Source organism: Oryzias latipes, chromosome 8 (genome assembly GCF_002234675.1).
Source record: "Oryzias latipes chromosome 8, ASM223467v1".
NCBI lineage: Eukaryota > Metazoa > Chordata > Actinopteri > Beloniformes > Adrianichthyidae > Oryzias > Oryzias latipes.
The window spans coordinates 14,400,777-14,423,261 of record NC_019866.2 but is presented as its reverse complement, the minus strand read 5'-3'; the positions used below and the strand labels follow the sequence as shown (position 1 = coordinate 14,423,261).

Here is a 22,485-nt window from a genome sequence, read left to right as displayed (position 1 = left end):
TTTTTTTTTATCAGACACAGCTGATGTCCAAATATATAACAATCTAATTATAAACTATGTATAAACTTGTATTTTACCTTTATAACTCATGTGAGATAAGCCAAAGATTAAAAAAAAAAAAAAAAATTTTTTTTATTTTTTACAGAAAAAAATATTATAAACTCATTTAAGTTTGTTATTTACCATTTTAGGAATGAACTTAAACAGGCAAGATAACTACAAGAATTAGACAAAATAAGTTTTAATGTCTGTTCTAAGTGATTTTTTCCAGATAATTTTTTTTTTTTACATTTTAGTCTTTATATTTTCTACCTTCATTTTAATATGTTTTGCATTTGCATAAAGTTTTCTACTCATTGATATTTTTGGAAATAGGCGGATTTGTGTTTCCAGGTAACCAAACCATTTAACATCGCTGTTAAAAAAACAACAACACAAAAATATCAAATTGAAGCATTTCAGGTCATTGTTCATTTACGTATTTTATTATTAACATTCAATGTTTTCACAAAAACAAAAATGAGGATTGCAACTGCAGGAAAATAAGTGGTTCTTAAAAAGTCTGATCAATACATACATGGTAATGGAATCTTGTGGGATGTGATAATTACTTTTAGCGTCAAATCTGATACAAGTAAAATCATTGCAGGGTATCTCTTTTCACTTTTTTAAATGTTTGTATTATTTTTTTAAGCTTCTTTAAAGTCATTTGAAGTGGCAGCAATACCTTGGTAACTCTGGTTTGTATTTTCTTTGTTCATTTCCTTGAATTCTTCATATTTTCTATTGTCTATAGGCATCTAGATGTTTTTCGGGAAGCATTTTGCATTGAAGCATGTATGAAAAGTGCTTCAAAATAAGGATTTATTGATATTTCATGTACTCGAGTCTTTAAGAAGCCAGAAATATGAGAAATTAGTGTAACAATATTAATCAGCACATATTAGAATCATCTGAACACATCAATCCATGAAAGGAATTTGGTATTTTATAAACAATATTCTGTTGGTTTAGTTATTTTCTTCTGTTCAGAGCAGTTAAAACAGCAACAGATCAATTAGACACACTGGCAGCTAAGCTTTTTAAAATCTACATTTTATCTTAACTGATATAAATTATAAGACTGAGCATTAAAAATGGCTCATAATTTCAATGGTTGTGGTCGCTGTCAAAAAGAGACAGACTCTAAACCCACAGGAGAAACGCTGCAGGTTCCTCACACTTCAATGGTGTAAATCTGGTCACAGCAATCCCAATCCAGCAGATCTTTCGCTTGAAACCACAGCTGGATCTCCTTTTGCGCTCCCTCCTGTGAATCACTAGCGTGGACCACGTTCCTATGAATGACCAAGTATCTCAAAATTAAACTTTTGTTGAACTCTAAGCTCTTCTGGAAACAGAAGGTCCCATGAGATGGGGTTACCTGCTAACATGGACGCTAAAATCTCCTCTGATGGTGCCCGCCGGCGCCTCAGCAGGATTTGTTTGTCCCACCATTTTTCGTGACGCCTGGACGACATTGTGACCTTCCCATACCTGTAGATGGAGCAATAGTAAGGGACTGCAAACACTAAGAAAAGGGAAAGTAAAAACCATGAACCAAAAGAGAACGTCACCATGACAACCAGGGGTCCTGAAGACATGTAAGTCAGCAGACTGTGAAAGAAAGGCTTCGTCCTCAGCTCACCATAGTGCTCCGACAGGATACCGTGAGATGCCTTCAAAGGAAACATACCTGAGCATCAAAGTAGTACGGATATTGTGAAGCAGGTACACTTTGCAGCATTTTACCTGGACCATTTTTAGGCCGACCAACTTGAACCCCCTTTGCTCAAAGCGGTGGATTATCTGTCCGACAAGGCGACGCTGAACTCCATCTGGTTTCACCGCAATAAGAGTCCGTTCTCTCGCATTTTGCAACGCTGTTACGAGACAAAACACAAGTGATACGAAAGCACAACTTAGACTGATCAAACACTTAATAATGAATCATATTTTCAGCTGCTGAAAGGTGGGATTATTATGGAATAGAAGAAATCATGTACACCTCTGTTTCTTTATACCTGAAAGTTTTAAAGTCCCACTCCAATCCACTTTTGATAGTTTGTAAAAGCGTTCCCAGTGGTCATTTAATAAAAATTATGCAATTTTTAGCGCCTCCCCCCCAAAAAACTTTGTTATTCTCTAGGATATGGTGTTAGCAGAGCAGTAGCAGTTCATTAGAAGGGAGTTTTGGCTCGGAATAAGTCCACCTGCTCCCCATCATCCCTCTCCTGCTAGCTTCCAGCCCCTCACAACCCCAACCTGACATTACTGGTGGTTGGCAAGCAAGCTATTCAATAGGATGACAGCTCGGATGAGAAAATGAAGACGTACATGGATATATTTGTCTGGAAGTAGAAGCATCAGAATGGAGCGGAGCAGGTAGGTTGTGACTTTCTGTAGTAACTCGTTTGTCACACTTACAAGTGTTTTCAAATAGCATTTTTTCATCTGCTCCTGATTCACAATGATTTGAATAAATCAAATAATTATTTTTAAGTCTGCACAACAGATCCCAAATTTATCATTATCGCGATGTCAAGCTGTGTAATCCGCATATCGCAAAAGTCGGCGAAAATTGCGATAAGTGGTTACCTTAAATGCGCTAAAACAGTTTTATGGCAGCTTGAAGTATTTAACCAATCAAACAAATCCCTTTATGCATTTGAGCAATCGGATGGACTCCTTCATGTTGTCGACCAATCGGATGGAGTCCCTTAATGTTAGATGCTTGCCTCCTGTGTAGACGAGGATCATTTGGAGTGTAATTTAAGATATGTTGACTTTTATTTCAATTAAACTGTTGCAGTGAAATGTAAATGATGTATTTATACGTTTTGGTATTTCTTCATAAATCACAAGCTATACTGTTATCCCAACATTGATGATCGTGCAGGCCTAATTACTTTTATATCCATGTTAGTAAAAACCTGATTTTCCTTGGAGAGGGTAACCAACCATGCCGTATTAGCTTAGTCTACACACCCCAACTCATCTAAGATACTGAAGTCTGAACTTTGTTCTGACACAAGCTTTATGATACACTGGACCTTTAAACTGGAGGACCCAAAGTTTACTAAATAAAACTTTGCAAATCCATGGATTGTTCCATTTTACTGTTGTTAAGCTTGAACCTCAAAAAAAAAAAGAAGTTAAAATGAAGGTAAATGGTGTGGATATGGCAACCATTTTTCTCAACTTACAATGCTTGTCAGAAGAGTTATGACCTATAGCCAAATCATGATCAGCTCCAAATACTTTCCAAGTATTGATATTGATGGGAATTTAAATAAAAATTTTGTAGTATTTTCCGAGACAAAATAGTTTACAGAAAAATTGCTATATTTGCATGTTACAAGTAGAGGAAAGCTTCTAACAAGAGCCATAACGACCTCATGTGACAAATTAAGTTCACGCGCGACCCGCCACGAGAAAAATCACCATCTGACAGTCCGAGTTAATATTTAGCGGGATAGTTGAATGTTTGACGTGGAGAAAAGGTTTTGTGGTGCTACTTTAGGGAACCGCACAGATTTATTTTGGCTCGAATCTCTATTGGTCGCGCAATTTGTCAACATTAAATATTGTGAGTTTGACCTCATTCCAGTTCATGACCCGGACTGTGAAAAACGCCTGCTCCCATTTATTTATATAAACTTGGGGTGATTTAAAGTATAAAGAATAAAAAAAATAAAAGCAACTTAGTCAAATGTTAATTAAAATATTTTAAAAAATAGAGGAAAAAAACCCAACTTATTATAAATAAAAAAGTTAAGTTACTTACCTGCCTTGCTTTGGTGCAGGCCACATCTGTGTCCGTGTCGCAGCGCATGGGAAACCCCAAACAGTAGCCGCGTGCTGGTTCTTTGGATCTCCGGGGAAAAGTGTTGGAGAAGTGTCTGAAACATCCGCGGCTGCAGCATGGCCGTGTCTCCTCCGACCCTCAAGTGAAGTCAACCCTCCTCAATAAAAACTCACGAGTCATCCCCCCCGTCCGGCTGCTTCCACGGTCACTCAATTTCTAACTTTTAACTCCACGCATGCCAAACCTGTCCAGCTGTTTCTGGGGTCTTTCCCCCCTCAACAGTCCTGTAATAAACTTGTTTACAGAATGCTCTCCAGACATCAGAAATCTATTCACAAACTAAACATTTCCGCCCATTGACTCCAACTGATTGATTAGGCACTTCCGTTTCTTTGGGTTTTTACAAAAAAAAGTCTTTACCAAAAAATAACCCTTTAAAAATATTCACCTCAACAAATAAAAATGTTTTTATAGCGTCACAAACGCGTATGTCTGATTTGGTCTAATGAACAAAGAAGTAATGCATAAAATATAAAAAATTGATTGTTACAATAAAAATGTTTATAATTGTAACCATATAATTATTTTTTTACCAATTCAATATCTTCTCACTTGTAAAAAATAGTAACTTGACAAATTCAATTTTTTGGAGACAATGACTAAAAATAAAACACTTTAAAGTCAAGCAGCTACACTAATGAAAAACAACCAGGAAAGAATGAAATAACCACTTATTTTTATTTAGAAAAAGCAATTTATTAAGCAGGTTGTCACAATTTTTTTTTGTTTTTGTTTTTTTAAGAGTGGAATGATATGAAAGATTTTAAGATGAAAGTCTGTCTCCTTTGGAGATGAAAAAAAGGCAAAATGAATAAAAACAGACATTTAAAATAAAAATAAAACTCCAAATGAGTTCAAAGTGCTCAGTCCCAACCCTGCTTTAGAGCGGCGGCATGGGAGAGAAGGCTGGCTCAGACTGCTCCAGGTCCGGGCAAAAGCAGACCAGGTACACACATCTCACCAAATCATCATTGGCAATACACAAAGTGGCCACTGCTCGACAGAGTGCCAACCTTCCACAGTAGAAATTGGACAAAAGTCACCAGCAGCAGCATCATCAGCATCCTTAACCTCCAAAATACACAACCAAACTGCATGTGTTGCTCCTTTACCGTCACACTGAATCAGAGCAGAGAAGCTGATCTGGAGGAGTGTTGGGCTAAGTGGTTAGCATGGGGGAGTCTTTAAAAAATAACTAAAAAAAATAAAATAAAACTACATCAGAAGTGATGAGGAGTGGTTCAAATAGTCAGTGTGCTATAGCTTGATGGTACCGGTAGGTAAGCTACTGTTACAAAGTCTGTAGTAGCGGAGGTCGTTCACCAGCCGGTGCACACTTTGAGTAAATGAAGGCAAGTCCTGGAGAAAGGAAGAGGGACAAACCAGAGCAGTTCATTTACATAAACAGGATTTGACAATGTTATACAAAACACCAATACATCCTGACAACTGCTAATGGAAGACAACTGCTATTGCAAAGTGCCAAAGTATATTGCAGCTACGAAGGAGTTCAATTTTTATTTTTAATTTATGTTTAAGTAAGTTTGATAAGAGTTTTTGTGTTTTTCTGCATTAAGAAACAATATAATAAAGTTTTTCATGATGAAATTGACACATTTTTACCTGTTCAGGCTTGAAATTGCGCGCAAGAACGCCTCGCTGGCTGGAGTCCACGCCATGACAACCATTGAGAAACTGTGGCATGAAAACGGAGTAGAAGGCATCAAAGTCAACGGAGGCCATGTTGTAGACGGCTACAATGATTTCCTCCTGGAGAAGGTCGTGACTTTTGTGCAGAAGAACTTGCAGCAGCACGTTAATGAAATGGAAGAGCATTGAGGTCCGAAAGAGCTTCTGGAAAACAAAAACAACAATCAAAGAATGACAAAAGCCCCTAAAACTAAACCAGAGTAATGTCCTGGTGAACCAGGTTGACTTTCTTAAAGGTTTTTGTAAATCAGGGGTTTATGCAGCACCTTGTAATACAGAAAATATCTGACTGCCATGTTAAAACAAGGCTGACCACAGTCTTCTAATATCAAATACTAGTAGATCTAAAAGATGCTATGGCTGGCTAAGCATCTGTCTGAGCACTAAAGAACTGTTCTCATTAGGAGGGCAGAAGAGGAGGAGCAGAAGACCATCACTGATCAAAAGTGGCAGCAGAGCATCTGTTTTTCCTGAATTATGGAATAATTTGTTAAACTAAAGTGAAGAAACGATATCGCAGAGTTATAAGTAGATATACAAATTTCAGTTACTAAAGAAATTACTTTTTTCCCCCCATAAATCAATTTTCCTCAACCCTTAAAATTCCTGTTCAGAATCCACTGAGCGTCCAGATGATAACTAAAAAATAAAACCAATTGGAAATGTAGCTAAAAAGACCCTCTTTAAAAAAAAAAGACTTCACTTACTCTATGATATAGCTTGTGCTTGCTGTTGAGAGACTCCAGATAGGAAAGATTCTGCTTGAAGATGTGGATGTCAGGCTGCAGGAATGACTGCCCAAACGCCTAAAACACAGAACCAAACAGGAAAATGCTCAAGAATTGATTGTATAGAAAAAAAATCAGTCAATAGAGGTGATCAAACTAGTTTCGGTTTTGCAAAGAAGATATTTATCAAATGCAGGAATCTGCAAATATGCGATAAAAAAATGGTGCACAAAAGGGATCAGTACCAAATTTATTCCAATCACCTGCAGTCTGTGATCAAATCCCTGACACTGAAAAGTGAAATGAGGCAGCCAGGAAAAATAATGACTGACCTGTGTTTGCAAGATCAACTCCATATGACTGGAAAGTAAAAGATTAATAAAATCTAGTTTTACTGTATTCTAGCAATTTCTTTTCATCATTTTTGATTTCAGATTCTAGTTAATTGTTGTCTTTGATGAAGATCTCCAAGTGCCGGGGCACCACAAGTGGACCTGCTCCAGTTTGAAGCCTGAGGCCCGCTTCATACTTCATGGTGATTTCAATTTGCTCGAGTTGCACGGGTGGCAAGGCCATCGGAAGGGAATCGCCCCAATTACTACGAAATGTGACACAAGCTGATGACATCATCCGTGGTTGGAATTTTATGCAAATAGTACAATCACATGCGTAATCCGCCATTTAACCCTTTACTTATTTCTAGCAGTAAGAAGATCAGAGAACTGCAGTCTCTACGTTCCAGGGTTTTGAAGAAAAGGCCGCCATTACTGCATTCTAAATACAAGGGATTTCCTTCTGACTCTGTTCCGAAAAAAAAAAAAAAAAAAAGGATCACTGCTGGTTTACTTTAACTTTCTAATGCAAATATAACTTCAGCTATATTCGATTAAGACATGGAGCAGGTGGTTTCAATTTTACCTTTTTATTTTCGGTATAGTTACTTGGCATGTTGAGGTTGTTAAATTTAGCAGTAGGGACACAAAACGATTGATGCGATGGCTGATCGCTGTGATAAACCGGCTCATTTAAAGCAAAGGAGTGATTCAAAATAAAGGGTTTGTTAAAACGCATTGGATTCTGGGTTTTTCCCATCAAGTCTTTTAATGCAGTGGTCCCAAACCCCAGGGCTGCGGACCGGTACCGGTCCATGGGCTACTTGATACCGGGCTGCAGACAAAAAAATGTATGCGCTTACTTCGATTATTTCTGTTTTATTTTGGAAAACTACCGGATTCTGTTCACCCCATCTGCCTGTCTTGCAGGACTTCAAGCAGCTGCTCGGACTACAAAGTTGGTAGCTCCACGCTTAAAAGCCAAACAAAAACCAAACAATTAAGTGCATTTGAAAAGTTTCTTCGGGGAGAAAAAGAATCAGTGAGGAAACCGAAGAAGAGCCTTTGACTTTGACCAAAAGGTTTACTCCAAATACAGATTTATGAAGACAGTTGTTCTCAGGTACCAGAAGCTGCCTTCTTGTCTGATATGCTGCGACTGACTTCTGAATGTTTCACTCATGCAGAGAATGAAGATGCAGTCACAGTGGATTCATGTTTATTTCATTTAAAAAAATAACGCCTAGTTTTACGACAGTTGTGTCATTTTATTTTGCTTTATTTATCCATCGTTAACAATTTGACGTGGCTGAAGTTAGCTTCCACTTTGGCATGAAAGAGAAAATCTTTATCACAGTTTAAACCAGCCGCAAACATTTTTACAAAGAATAAAGAATCTATCAAATAGAGTCATTTCTGATTTGTGCAAACTGATGAAATAGACATATATGAATTATTGCAACTAAAAGGGAGAATTAGGCAGGCATGTGTTGAGAAATTTGAGAAAAGAAAATATTCTTCTGTGTTAACAAATACACAATAAATGAGGATTTTTGTGAAAACAAAATACAAAAAATCCTTTTGCCCTAAAAGATGATCTAAGACTGGGTTGAGTTCTTAGTGTTATAATGGCATTCTATTAAAAAAAGTGGAATGTTGCTTTTATTATTTTTTTACGAATCAGAAACAACTTTCACAAATCAAAAACTTTGTTTCATTGAATCTTTGTCATCTGGAAAAAAATAAAAAAGATCTACTAATGTTTTCAGACTTCAATACAAAATTTCTTCTAGTAGCATTTTAAATTGAAATTGTTTGTTTTCAGAGACCAGAAGCCTAAACATATTCGTGGCCAAATTCAGACCAGTTGGGAAAATATTTTCTGACAATAAACCGGTCTGTGGCCTAAAAAAGGTTGGAGACCACTGTTAATGCATTATGACGCTCACTTCACATGAACATATTTAGTATTTTAAAGGTTTCATACAAGTGAAATATCAACTGTTTATTCAGAGAACATAAAATAATTGAGATATTAGTTAAAAGTCATGTTACTCAGACGTAAACATAAGGTTGATTTTTTTTAACCAACATGTTGGGTGATGACGTAAAAACCAAATTATTTACAAAATCAACTTTTTGTCAGTTAGCGTGAACAATGGTTGAACATAAAAATGATAGAAACTACAATTCTTCTAGAAAGAACAACAACAACTTTAAGCCCATAAAGTGCAATAAAAGCTTGTGTGGGTTAAAGCAGAAACACACCTGCATCGTGGCTGTGAACTGTGGCTCATTCTCCATGGTGTCTTCAGCAGCACCTTTTTGGACAGTGGTTAGGATTGACGTCTTGAAGAAGTACCTCCAGTTTTGGTGAAGTATTTGGTATAGTAGCTCAAACATCTCTGCCTTGACGTCTGGAGAGGGCCGCTGAAAAACAAGAATATTGCTTTCCTTACATTCAGCAAATGAAAATAAAGCAGTTTGAACATTATGGCACCTTTTGAATTTAGAGACTTCCAAGTTTGCTGTCGTAGCAGACCATTATATAACTGTGATTGTTAAAAAAAAAAAAATTAAATCAGGATTGAAAATGAACAGACCTCTGCCACAACAGGGTACACCTGCTCCATACACAGAGAAAGGATGCTGGGTAGGAAAGGCTTGAAAGCTTGGCCTGGCTCTTGCACCACCACCTGCAGGATTTTCAGGAACTTCTGCACAACTCTGCACCCGGCACTGCCTTCATGCAGAATACTGGCGGCAAGTTGTTCCCTGTGGCACAGAAAAGAAAAAACTTATTAAGACAGTTTGCAAATGTAATTGGACTTTCCAATAAAAATGGAAGTTTTTCTTTACCTGGTAAACATGCTGAGGAAAGTCTGGAGGATCTGGCCTGTGAAGGCGACTCCCATTTGTACCCTCAAAGCTTGAAACAGTGTCAAGAAGAAAGCCAACATCTCATCCGTCACGTCTACAAAGGAAAAGGGATTGAGATAAAAGTATCCATACGCATTGTTGTGCCTGAAATAATACAATGTTACAGAAAGTACAATATTCTGTTGCAAGATATCAGAGAAAGAAAGAATGCATATTTAATAGAGTGAGGAGGAGGAGGGGATCAGCTTCAGCTCTAATCAGAAGCAAATAAAACTGATGAGGAACTGACCTGCCTGCTGGATAAACACAGGAAAAAGGCTCAGAGAGACTTGGACCGACTCTTGAAGACTCTGATAACATATCTGTCGTGATTTAGTGGATTCACTGGAGATGCTGTCCACTATGTCTTTAAGCACAGGCAGTGTTTGTTGGATCACCGCTTTCACTGAAGTGGAAAAAGACGTTTGGAAACAAAAGTTAAAAGAGGATCAAGAGAAGCCGAACGTGAAAAGGAGTCAGGTTATTCTCAAATCTGAGGGAGGCAGGAAAATAAACAAACAAAAAAAAATGGATACTGACCGTTTTCCAGATTAGGTTGTCTGTGTGTAACGTTCACTGTCCCTCGTAAATCCCGATATTCTCGAGTAAGCGCTGCCAATAGGCTGGCGTGGCTGCTTGAGCGGGTATGCCACTGCTGCTCACTGTCCGGCAGATTTGGCCATGTAAGCAACAGCATGTTGGACAAAGATCTACACACCAGAATGTGAGCCTGTATGACAAGAAAATGAAAAAAAAAAAATCTGTTCGATACAATCCTTCAATGTTTAAAACACTTTGAGGAAATATACGTTTTTTTGGAGGCAAATTAAAACTTTAACACTGACAGTAACTTTAAAAACCACAAAAAAAAGATTTGTCATCTAAACAGGAAATGATTTCCACTACTCAACAAAAACACGAGAGCATAAGAGGACTTGAAGGCTGTGAACGCTGCAGGAGGCCACGTTTACCTCTTGTGGAAGTCTGTGGCTCTGATTCTGAGTTGTAATGGAGTTGAAGATGTTCTGAATTGCTGGCAGACTGACCAGGAACACGGGCCTCACTGTGGAGGTTATGGAAACCATCAGATGACATGCGGAGAGCAGCAGCTTTTCTGGTACCTGGGATTTCAAATGGAAACAGAAAACTGCTGTGTGATAGATTCCATGTAATCACACACGCCAACATTGTCAGAGAGATCATAGTGACTACCAACTATTCAATTCTGAACTACACGAAACAATAAATTCTCCTCATCCACTGAAGTACAGAAAAAGGAAAATCTGACTTTTACTGGATATATATATTTAAATTGCTCGTTTTTTTAAAAACAGTTTATTGTTGCAAAATAAAATCACAAATTTCAAATGTTTTTTAAATTAAGCCTGTCACCTGCTGCTCATACTTTAGAGCACATCTAACATCAATCTTCAGAAATTCATTTCTAGCTTGTTTTAAAGACATCCTTGCTCCAGCTACTGCAGATTATATGGAACATGTGTGTTCCACCAACGAGAAAGACTGTATTGTCTGGGGTATAGGTTGTGTTGTTTTTGATAGTTTGGCCAGGGGTGCCATTTCTACTCCGGTGTGACTCCAGGATATACGGCAGTAAGGGGGGTGGGGGTGTATATGGGAAGGAAGCCTCGAGGTCACAGAGCTGACACCCTTGCTTTACAAATAGGACTTAAACAAGAGCCAGTTCCAGGCAGTGAACTTTATCTAGCAACAATAGCACCAACAAAGTGGATGAAGAGGACATAATCAGATTTTCTCTCTAGAATATGATGGAGATAATAAAGGGGAAAATGTCCCACGCATAAAAAAGATAACACTTTCAACAGGAAGCCCACTGTTCCACTTAATATAAAACAAAATGCTGAAGCTATTATCTGAACAAAAGCATGAAAATAAAATAAAATGAGGTCAACTACCTTAGCTGAAATGAGTGGGCTGCCCGCATCTACAGCAGAAGTGATAAGGTTGATGAACTGACTTTGGTTTTGACTGTGGACCTCACTGTAGAACTGTGCAAGCCAGTGCGAGTAGGCCTGCAGTGCAGCGAGGGCTTGTGCATGTCTGTATTAAGCAGAAGAGAACACGTGTATTAATACAGAGCATACTTCACATCAAATGTGGCTCTAAACCTACATTAATATTGCTTCTTTAACAGTTAGCTGTGTTCAGAGCAGCATTTAACAGCTTTGGAAGTAAACTGACAGAACAATCCATCAGAAATGTGTGTTGGGAAGATTTCTACAATTTTGAAAGACAGAAAGTGCAGCACTTGGAAAATCAGTTTAGTCACACCCAAAAACAGAACAATTGAACTTCATTACATTGAGCATGAAATGGCATTAAACGAGAGGCTGGGACTTAAAACTACAAACATAAGTGGCTTATCAGTCTTCTAAACATGAATGGTCTGAAATATGGAAATGGTCACAAACATCCATAGCTCCTATCATGTCAGCAAGGTTTTCCCGCTATGTGTGCACACTGTGCCAGCAGCTTCTCCTTTTCAACATGCAGCACTTACACATCACTGAGGTCCGGTTTGAGCACAGAAGGCACAGCTGTTTCAAGGTCATACAGGGTGGTCCGAGAGCCATAGCAAGTCACTTCCACCAATCTACAAAGAAATGTGACAAGGGATGAAGTCCAGACACATGAAAGGATTCATGTCAATCGGAAGACGGCAAAAGACGTAAATGTCAAAGTCAGCGTCGTATGTTCCGATCTTTTGTATTTAGAGACAGTTCTGCTCTACATGTATGTTCTTTATTTGAAATGAGAAGCGGACACGAACCTCTCGACCACAGCCAGAGCGTCAGTGAAACGTGCAGCGAAGACCTCCCCTATGAAATACTCAGCCAAGCGGCCAATAGCTTGAAGCAGCGAGCTGAGATCCCTGAGAGAGCAGTGAAGTCGACGACAGTCGTTCTCTGCTGTGATATTCAGACTCCGACCTGAGACAAAAACATTCCATTCCATTCTCAGATTTACAGCACCACGTCTACGCAAAGGTTAATTTAGATGAGACTTACTTGATCCGCTGGAAGTGACAATAAACTGCTGCAAACCCAGGTAAACCTCCAAATTCTCTTGAAGGACTGGAAACTAAAGAGATGAAGGACAGCAAGAAGATGAGGTAAAACAATCTTAAAAAAACAAAACAAAAAAAAAACAAGCATTTCTCAACATTCAATTATGAACATGGCCAGAAAGTAAAGGAACATTGTGCTTTCCTAACATTTGTTGATTTAATGATCATAGATCACAAAAAATGTATTTCTAACAAACAACTGCATCAAAACTTAAGGAAGCAAACAAAAGAGAGAAAAAAAGAAAAGAATCACTTTGGAGGAAGTGGCTACAAAAAGGGAACCAATTCATATTGAATTTAATGCTTCTGTAAAAATATAATGACACTAAAGTTCACTCCAACATACGATGATAGAGCTTCAAGACACACCAGCAGGTTTGCCCTCACAGAGGTTTAATTCACAGAACATACGGGGACAGAGTAAAGGAGGGGACAGATGGAATAAAAAGGCTTAAACAGGCTCCAATCAAATCCCATAATGATGCCTTTAAATAAATAAATAAATAAAATAAAAAAGTTATCGAAGTAGTTTCCTGCAAATGAGTCACGAACTGTTAGACTAAAGACCAAAAAAGGCATCAAGAACAACTTTTGCCTCAGTGGTGCTAATCTTTTTAAGCATCAAACTGAAGTGACCTTATACAATAAGTATTAGGTAGCTGCTTGTTGAGTGTAATAACCCAGACATCATGGATCCATTTTTAATAAAGTAGTATCTAAATATATAAAGTCCAGAATTGAACAAATATGTCCAAGTATGTATTTACCAGAGTAGAGAATGCATGGGATGGGAGCAGCTCCATCACCTTGGCAACCACTTCCAGACTCTGACGTAGGTACCGTTGCCACTCAGTCTGTTGCTATGGAAATGCAATACAGGTGTTAATTCACTGAAAACAGACACTTGTAGATTGTTGCTGTATGAAGACGAGGAAATATTCTTACGTCGTCGTCCAGTACTTCATCGTCCAGCTCTTCCAGCTGAGCCTGATTGTATCTGAACTGAATGCGATTCAGGACCTCTCTTAACAAAAGAACTAAGGCATCTTTGTACCTGTCAGATTCAAAACAGTTGATTTGGAACAGATATTATATAGAAGACATGCACAGGTTATCACACTTCCTTTTGACCCTTTATTATCGGCCTATGAGAAATGAAAGATCAGCAGGTTCCAGAATAAAAGTTCAACAAAAATTCTAGTCAGAGAGGAACCAAAAGCAGGAAAAACTACTTTAAAGCCAAAGTAAAAATAAAACGATGTGCCCTTAGTATGTTTCCTGCTGCTCTGGATAGCAATATCTCATGGCTCATCTTATATAAACATGAAAAAAATTCTGTGCTGATCAGCCAAAAGAGACAAAGCCATGTCTTGAGTGTTTTGTCTTGAACTTCTTCTTTTCAAGGTCAGTCGTTTGGCTACCAAATCATGAGGATACTTAACAGTTAAATGAATGGCAGATCAATTCATTTGAGCTCAAAACACGGACCAAACGTAGAAAAACATGAAAGCTGATTACCTGTTAAGGACACTTTCTCTGTCTGCAAGCCTGCTTTTGATTTTAGTTGTTAAAAAGTCCAAAAACACACTCCAAATGTCCAAACAGGCAAAGTATCCCTCATGCGTTGGCTGAAAATTCAACAATAAAGCAAGTTTGCATGGGATTTTTTTTGTGTGATCACTATCTTGCTTTTAAGAAATAACTGTTAGAAAAGGTGTCTTGTACCTGGTTGAAGGTGTATTTGAAAAGCAGGGCAAGAAACTCTACAACAGGAAACTGAGGACTTGACTCAATCCTCCTCAAGTGAACACTAACAAACAGGCGCAGGAAATCGGTGAACTTTTCCAAGTAACTGCAATGACAAAAAAAACAAAAAAGATAAAACAACTATTAGGTTAGGTTATCAGACCATTTAGCACAGTTAAAAGGATTTTAGAGTAAAGAATCACACATGTTTAGCTTGAAAACAAACCATGAGGGATGGGAGCACATTTGTGCAGGAGCTAGGGTCGGTGAGGTCACCGTCATGTTACAAAGCAACAATGCAAAGCCTCGGGGAAAAACCCCAATCTTAACACATTTATGTTTGGAGAAAAAAAAAGGTTATAACCCCTATCTTCAAAAAAAGAACATTTTGAATTGGGTTACTGAGCACAAAACAAACCCAGAAATGTACAATTTGATCAGAGACTCATTTTGGTGCAGGCATGGAAGAAATACGTATGAGTCAACTCTGATAAAAAGCCAGTAAAAAGACAATGATTTGATAAAAACATAATGGAGAAAGCTTGTTATTCTGTAAGCTTTATCCTTTCGTTTAAAGAACTACACTGTCCGAGTCTATTTGTTTGAAGACTATCAATGAATTATTTCATGAATCATTAAATGTCTGCTAGCTGTGGGGAATTTCTTACTATTATACAACCATGAAGGGAGACACATCACATTTTCATGGAAGAGATGTTTCTTTCTTTTCAGAAAGGTCCAATCATGAACATACATCATGAAAACAACGTATGGAGATTACTGAAACTCCTCAAATTAGGTTTAAAATGTCCAACACCATTTAAACTATTTAGACGGGAACACATTAATGTCTAGAAAGAAATGAGGTTGGAAAAAAAGAATCAAAGATTGTAAATCAGGTCACTTGAGGAAGAATGGTTCGGGGAGGGTCCCCATAAGGAATCTTTGAAAAGTGCTGGAGAAAACTGAGCAGTGGCCTTCAGTTCCCTTCATAAAAACAAGATCTTTGGACAAAATTAATGCAAGTCTGAACGTGGAGAAATGTCCTATAGCAGCTGATCAAATCAAAGAAAGAATTTGTGACTGTTGTTGTGGATGAGCACAGGCTGATTTTCATAGTACAGAGTAGGGCTGCATGATGTGAGGAAAACTCCATATTAATGATTAGGCCTGCACAATATACCGCAAATTTATCGTTTTCGCAATATACAGCTCTGCAATATGCATATCGCGAAAGACGGTGAATATCGCAATAAATCATAAACCCAAAATGTGTTAAAACAAACTTATGGCAGCTTGAAGCATTTAACGCATAAAAATAAATCCCTTTATGTTTTGACCAATCAGATGGAGGCCTATTATGTTAGACGACTGTCACCTATGTCGATGAGGGTCATTTGGAGTATAATTTTTAAACTGTTGCAATGAAATGGGAATTATGTTTTTGGTTATTTTTCTATTTGTTTATATACCACAAATTATATCGTTATCGCCATATTGATCACTTATATCGCAAATTTCCTCATATCGTGCAGCCCTATTAATGATCAAGATTGCGATGGCGATATAGCTTGCGATACGTGAACAAATAGAAAAACAACCAAAAACATAATTTCCATTTCACTGCAATAGTTCAATTAAGAAAAAGAAAAAAAAGAGTCAACATAACTTATATTACACTCCAAATGACCCTAGTGTACATCTAACATAAAAGGACTTCATCCGATTGGTCAAATGCATAAAGGGATTTTTTTGATTTGTTAAATTCTTCAAGCTGCCATAAGGTAACCATTTATCGCAATTGCCTTTTGCGATATGCCTATTGTACAGCTTGATATCGCGATAACAATAAATATGCGATTTATTGTGCAGGCCAAGAACAAATACTAGAAAGTAGCTTTTATAACATTACTTCTGCAATCAAACCACAAACGGCTTTACAAACTGATCCATACCTCTCATCCAGTTCCTGCAAGCGACTCTTGATCGTGTGGGCATTATTCTCTCGCGTCAGCCTTTGCAGAAGAAAAAATGTCTGCTGGAACATTCGCAGCAGATACTCCTCAAAATCCATTGGCACGCAGTTCTTTGACACCAGTTCATTGATGCAAGTCATGGCGAGCACGCCAAGCCGAGCGCGATCCACTTTAGTACTCCCGCTCTGCTGTCCGTTTAGCCCTTGTCCATTTGATGTTGGGGGCCCTGTGCCACAATTGAGCGATCCGTTTGAGGAGGTCGAGATAAAAGGTCCCGTCTTGGCTTTTGTCCGTAAGTCACAACCAAACCGTGCGAAATGGAAAATGGACGCCAGCAGCGTTGGGGTAATACTTGTGGAAAGAGGGATCCAGCTGAACAGGTGAGCCAGACACTCCAAAACCAGACAACAGAGCTGATGACCGTCATTGTCCAAAGCTGCCATTGGCTGACAAAGCAACTTTGAGTACTGGCTGCCCTGAAACAAACTGCCCAGCAACTCCACTGAAAGATTACAAAAAGCACATGATAGTGTTAACACCCTAGAAGTATCTTTTCAATAGTCCATCTTAAAGCCTTTATTATTAAAATTTGCCTCATTTGTTAACTAGAGCAACTCACGCACCACTCTCGCCGGAGGTGGGCGAAGGAGGCGGTGTTGAAGTGATGACACTGTGCTTGTCCCAATAGGTCTCAAGGATTCCTGCAAAGTATGGAGAAAGAATAAGTGTTCAAAAAACAATGGTCCTAATGTGTGTGTGTGTGTGTGTGTGTATATATATATATTTTATACATATATAGTTCTCACCTGTTAGCAGCCCCAGCACTGTCGGCACCTGCTCCAGCAACAGTTTACGCAGCTCCTCTTTCCTAGCAACACATAGATCTTCTCGAGGGCATGCAAGTTCCTCTGATGTCGTTTTTAACATCACCAACCCCAAAGGAGCCAACGCTGGAGTCTGGATCAACTGTGGGGCACAGATCGACACACGGACCACTCAAAAAGACAGGAAACTTCTGCTGGCTGACTTAACCGGCTTCAGACATTTAAAAGAACAGATTACTGTTCTCTGGGGTTGGATGTTTGATAAGACGTATAAGGGAACACTTTAGGTTTCTTAGAAAAACCTTCAAGTCTTTGCACAATCCTGCATGGAGATAATACAGGTATGTACATGCAGCGTCCACCTTTATAACCTCAAATATTTAGGCCTGCTTCTTCTAACTCTTTTCCACCACTTTGAGACTATTTTCATCACTTTTATAGACAAAACCACAAACACAAGATATTGGCATTAAATAAAACAAACAAATAAATCTAGTCAACAATCTGAAGTCAGAATGTTGACTAGATTTACTACAACCTTTGTAGGCCGATGCTGCCCAACATTCCCATCATCTCATTTCTAGTTAAGATGATGCAACTACTGAAACATACATTTATTTATTCAAGCACGAGGGGAAAAAAAGGCCTGGACTCAACCTTTAGCACACTCTTAACAAATTTCTAAACTTCATAAGAGAAAATGGTTTCAGAAGTGTTCCGATCACTAATAATAAGCTTCTGCTTTGGGGGTGTCCCTTTTTTTCACGTTGTGTATTGTGAGGAGATTTGTTATTTGTGACACATTGTGGAAATGTAAACTAAACTAAGCTAAAGTGTTGGATCAAACGAAATACATTTTTAAAGTCCTCAGGTTTGCTCATGACGTTCGACTTGTTTAGAATCTAGAACTGTTAGAAATCTTAGTGGGTGTTAAATCAGTGTAGCATTGAAATAAACGAACATTTTCAAAGGCAAAGTCGGTTTTTGTAAAACATTGTGTATTGAATTTCCTTAAAATACCCATTGATAGATCACCAAAACATACAAAACGACTCTAATGCATCGTCACACTGACCAAAAGAAAAATCAAAGATAGAAAACTTTAGAAAGAACACAATTTGTAAACTCACAAAGGGTCACTGAGGATAATTTCTAAGCCCTATATCCCCTTATCCTTGTTTTTTTTTACATTAGAGGCAGTGGTTTGAAAACCCACAGGTCTACAGCTATGTTCACACTGCCCGTTTTAAACGAAAAGTCTATGTAAATGCACATATATGCATGTTTGGGGCTTTCACGTTCAAAACTCTCTCGTTCAAACGTCACTACGCAAGTTTCTACACCTGTTTTCAGGCTCTATGTACAAAACATTCGTTGAAAGATGACCATTCGGGGACTCAGATTTGGAAGTGCAAACCGTTTGTAAATTGAACATGGAGGAGAAATTAATCATTCCGGTTTGTGCCCGGCTGGAATTATACGGCACAAAGTCTTTCTTATCGGAATAGAGCTGTGAAAGAAAAGCCTGCAGCAAGATTTACAAGATTTGCACAGCTTTGACATTTTGCTCCAAACCTCTTCCAATTGTAGGAGGTGGAATTGTTCTAGCAAATAGGAGAAGAAAAAGAAAAAAATTCCCTCCGTAGCATAAAACAACCACTTATTAGTACTTAAGTAATCCAGCAATAACCAACATATCATTTACCATTTTAATAAAGGTTTCCAGCCGTGGTCCTTTAGATCTACCACCCTGCTATTCCCGCTGCCGATGACCTGAATCAGGCGTGATCAGTCAGAGTTTAGAAACACCTAAGTTAGTTAATAAGCACCAAAAGCAAAAAGGAAATAGTCGATGTGGCAGATCTTAAGCACCAGGGCTGGGAAGATCTCATTGAAGCTTTCTGAAAACTTCTGAAAAGCAGAAAAGACATCAGCAGGGCTTACCTGAAGCGTGTTCGAAAAGAAATCATGGTAGAACATTGGCCAGTCCTGGCGACCAATGTCCACAATGACTTTGCACAGTTTGTTACGGATAAAATAGGGCACATTTTTGTGTTGGGCAAGCAGAAGTTTGGGCAGACAGCTGCGGATCTCCATCTTATCTTGAGAGGCTAAACCAATCCACATTTTGTTCACCAGATTCTAAAATAGAAACAAAAAACACGTTTTTAAACAGATCTGTATACAACAGTTACGTTTTTTTCAGTTCTTTGTTGTAATAATAATGTATTTATTAAAAAATGAGCAGTCAGTAGAAGGCAGAGTCTTTAAAACACATTTTTGTTGCATTTTCCACTGCAAACGTGGTTGCAATAATGGTTAAAGAACCAACTTGCTTAAGGAGAGAAAAAGAGGTAAAAGAAAGAGCGGAAACGCACACCAAACATCTAACACAGCACTTCCTGTGATCTCTGTGCATACAAGGACTTTGTTCTTAAACCTGCGATCCTCGAAACCTACCTCAAATACTGTGAGGCTGTACATCATTACATACTCATTTCGAGTACTGGAGAGAAAGAACAAGCAGTGGCGCCACGCTCCAGCCTGTTGTGCAAAGTTATTTAGCAACTCTTCTGCAGAAAAAAAGAAGGCAGATACGATCTTAGACAGACATGCACGACATGGTAGACTCAGCTGGAACAAAGTGAAAGCAGAGTATCACAACGCGGGAAGTGGACATAAAATGTTATTATTAAAAATATATAATGAACAAAAGATCACCAAAATGCACCAAATTAAGCATTCCTGTAAAAATGTGCGATATTCGAGCTTCAATATCTCCAAATTAAAGGGGAAATGAGTCACTTCACCCATTTAGCACCGACAATTATGACTGGAATATAAGGCTTTATTGAATAAAATTTACAATATGATGAAAAGGCAATATTCCAAGTGTGGCATTTTACCTTCATTTATCAAACACAGTGGGAAGAACTTGCAGGAAATGAGGAGGAAGTGACACAAAACTGGCCTCATATCTGAGAGAGGGCGTTTTATTTCAAATGTGCCGTGTTTATTCAAAATAAATAATCATAATTATACTTATTTTGGCTTTTTTCAATTGCATATCTGATTAATAACTGTAAAAAGATATGTCAGTACACTAAACGACTTTTTTTAAGTGCTGAATGTAAAAGCAGCAGCTACGTTTTAGTAAATACCATCACGATATGTGTGCAGCAAACAATCATCCTGATTCAGATTAATTTATGTTTTCTGCCTAAAACTCCTTTGCTGACCGTCTACTGTTTTTAGTATTCATGCAGCCTTGAGCACAACTTATCACAAATTCACATGGGCCGATCGCTCTGTAAGGAGAGAGCAGTGTTAGGTTGTGAACCGGCCCATAAGACTCTCACATGATCTTTTGGCCCACCTTTAATTTCAGCCTCAAAGCAATGTTTATCATAGACACTGACTGTGAGCTTATTTAGATGGCTGCCTATTTTTACATTTAAACGTCCTCTTAAGCATTTTAACAGAAAGAAAAAAAAAGAGAGAGAGAAAGCATTGAATCATGCTGTTGCTTCTGGTGTGTATAAATGGGATTTTATTTTAAAAGTGCACTTACCGATTTCTCTTTTCCGCTCATTAGTTGTGCAGCTGTGAAAGAACTCTGTCATCAGGTTCTCTAAAGCGCGCAGTGATCCTTCCTCCGAAGACTAATTGAGAATAAAAGAACATTTTGGAGTACAGGTTCAATGCTGCACATCAGTTGACAAAATTATACATGAAAAACAGATCACTACAATATAATGTAAGATCGGATAACTCTAATGCAAGCAAGCCTCGCTTTTTTTTTTTTTTTTTTTAAAGCATTTTGTGCACAACAATCTTCATTTTTTTAAATCATAAATACCCTCTTGGCTTTAGGAAGACATGCAGTGAGCTGGATTCTCAACATGTCCACACTTGCACATCTCATCTTCCATTGTTGCCACTGTGTAATTGATGTTTTTGGGAACTGTTTACCAAAACTACAGAGTAAAAGTTCAACAGTTTAAAGCTGCGATCAGGCTAATTATTTGTAGCATGTAGGAAATTGGGCCTAGTCTTGCCAAACTGAGACGTGGGCTTGTGAAGCGAAGGCAGATCCAAATTCCTTAAATAAGACACAACTTGCCAAGGCTCTCCACCACTCAAAGAGGTTTGGCTTTGTATGACACAGCACATTGGCCTGTGGCATTCCAGGCAAATACCTAGTCTTAAACCGTTATGACATGAAACATCAAGGTCCACATGGTATCACCAGAAGCTGCACCCAAATGTGCTTACTTTTATTAGGTTTTCAAGATCGAAATGTGAAAATCAAACCAGAAGTTGAGATCAAAGCAATCTGGAAGACAGAAATTAACGCAATAAAGCAGGTTTTTATTATATAAATTATACATACCATGATCAGTTGAATCAGACGCTTTCTTCGAGTTACGTAGGTGCTGATTAATTTCCTTTAAGCCAACATTAGGTACGCTGCAAGCCAATTTTGCAGCTAACGTTAGCTAATGTTTTCCTGGCTAACGAAACCGCAAAGTCTGTTCATACTGGTCTGCTACTGTGTTAGCCTCAGAAATGTTGAGTATCGTCGTTAATTTAAAATATCAATTTCCTTTTTATTAAAAAAAACGCTTCTTCACTTACCGGATAATAAAATAGACTAAACCATCAATCTCAATTTGATATGTTAGCAGAAACGTTGCCATTTATCGCCGAATTCATTAACAGCTACCTTCTAGTCTACATGGACGTGCAATTGTGAAAAATCAAACCAAAACAGACTCTTGCACCGGGTAAATTGTGCATCATTATTCAGCGTTCAGTGTCAGCCATTTCAAAGCTAAATTATCCAGTTGCTAGCGCCGCAGCGACTGTCTAGCTAACAAGCTAGCCTTTCTAGAAGGAACGTATACTTTCGTTAGCTAGGTGGCAACTGTAGGCATGACTGTCTGTGGCTGTTGGTCACGAGAATGCGTCTTCAGCGTTTTAAGTTAAAAGCGGGTACATATACACTGCCATGGTTAAAAGCTAAAAAGTACTATAGAAACGACAAATTATACTCCACGCGTTTGTTCCTGTTTTTCTTCTTTTCACAGCTTTAGGGCGGCTCAAGTCGGTGGCTAGCTGCAGGTTAGGGTCTGCTTCGCAACTTCCTCTTATGACATAATCCAACCCCCTGCTGGAACGTCACGTCATGTGCTGAAAAAAAAAAATAAATTAAAAAAAACTACACTTCTGAGCCA

The 22,485-nt window shown here is 38.3% G+C and overlaps 2 protein-coding genes across 2 annotated transcripts; both read right to left on the bottom strand.

Moving 5' to 3' along the window:
• Positions 1-463: 463 nt before the first annotated feature.
• Positions 464-4,146, bottom strand: LOC101175406 (nucleoside diphosphate kinase, mitochondrial). Its single transcript, XM_004071509.4, has 5 exons — positions 3,827-4,146; positions 1,792-1,922; positions 1,617-1,718; positions 1,424-1,536; positions 464-1,337 (listed from the first exon to the last, which is right to left on the bottom strand). Exons 1-5 carry the CDS (start codon positions 3,963-3,965, stop codon positions 1,217-1,219), a joined length of 606 nt encoding a protein of 201 aa, XP_004071557.1. The 5' UTR covers positions 3,966-4,146; the 3' UTR covers positions 464-1,216.
• Positions 4,147-4,581: 435 nt separating this feature from the next.
• On the bottom strand, positions 4,582-22,403 carry xpo6 (exportin 6). The gene is made up of 24 exons (XM_011478307.3): positions 21,642-22,403; positions 20,820-20,910; positions 19,709-19,821; positions 19,193-19,390; positions 17,231-17,390; positions 17,048-17,125; positions 16,404-16,926; positions 14,428-14,554; positions 14,221-14,330; positions 13,648-13,756; positions 13,470-13,562; positions 12,644-12,716; positions 12,406-12,565; positions 12,136-12,228; positions 11,531-11,675; positions 10,568-10,717; positions 10,137-10,326; positions 9,847-10,002; positions 9,537-9,651; positions 9,281-9,452; positions 8,946-9,107; positions 6,325-6,423; positions 5,531-5,761; positions 4,582-5,266 (listed from the first exon to the last, which is right to left on the bottom strand). Exons 1-24 carry the CDS (start codon positions 21,642-21,644, stop codon positions 5,165-5,167), a joined length of 3,453 nt encoding a protein of 1,150 aa, XP_011476609.1. The 5' UTR covers positions 21,645-22,403; the 3' UTR covers positions 4,582-5,164.
• Between the last annotated feature and the right edge of the window lie 82 nt (positions 22,404-22,485).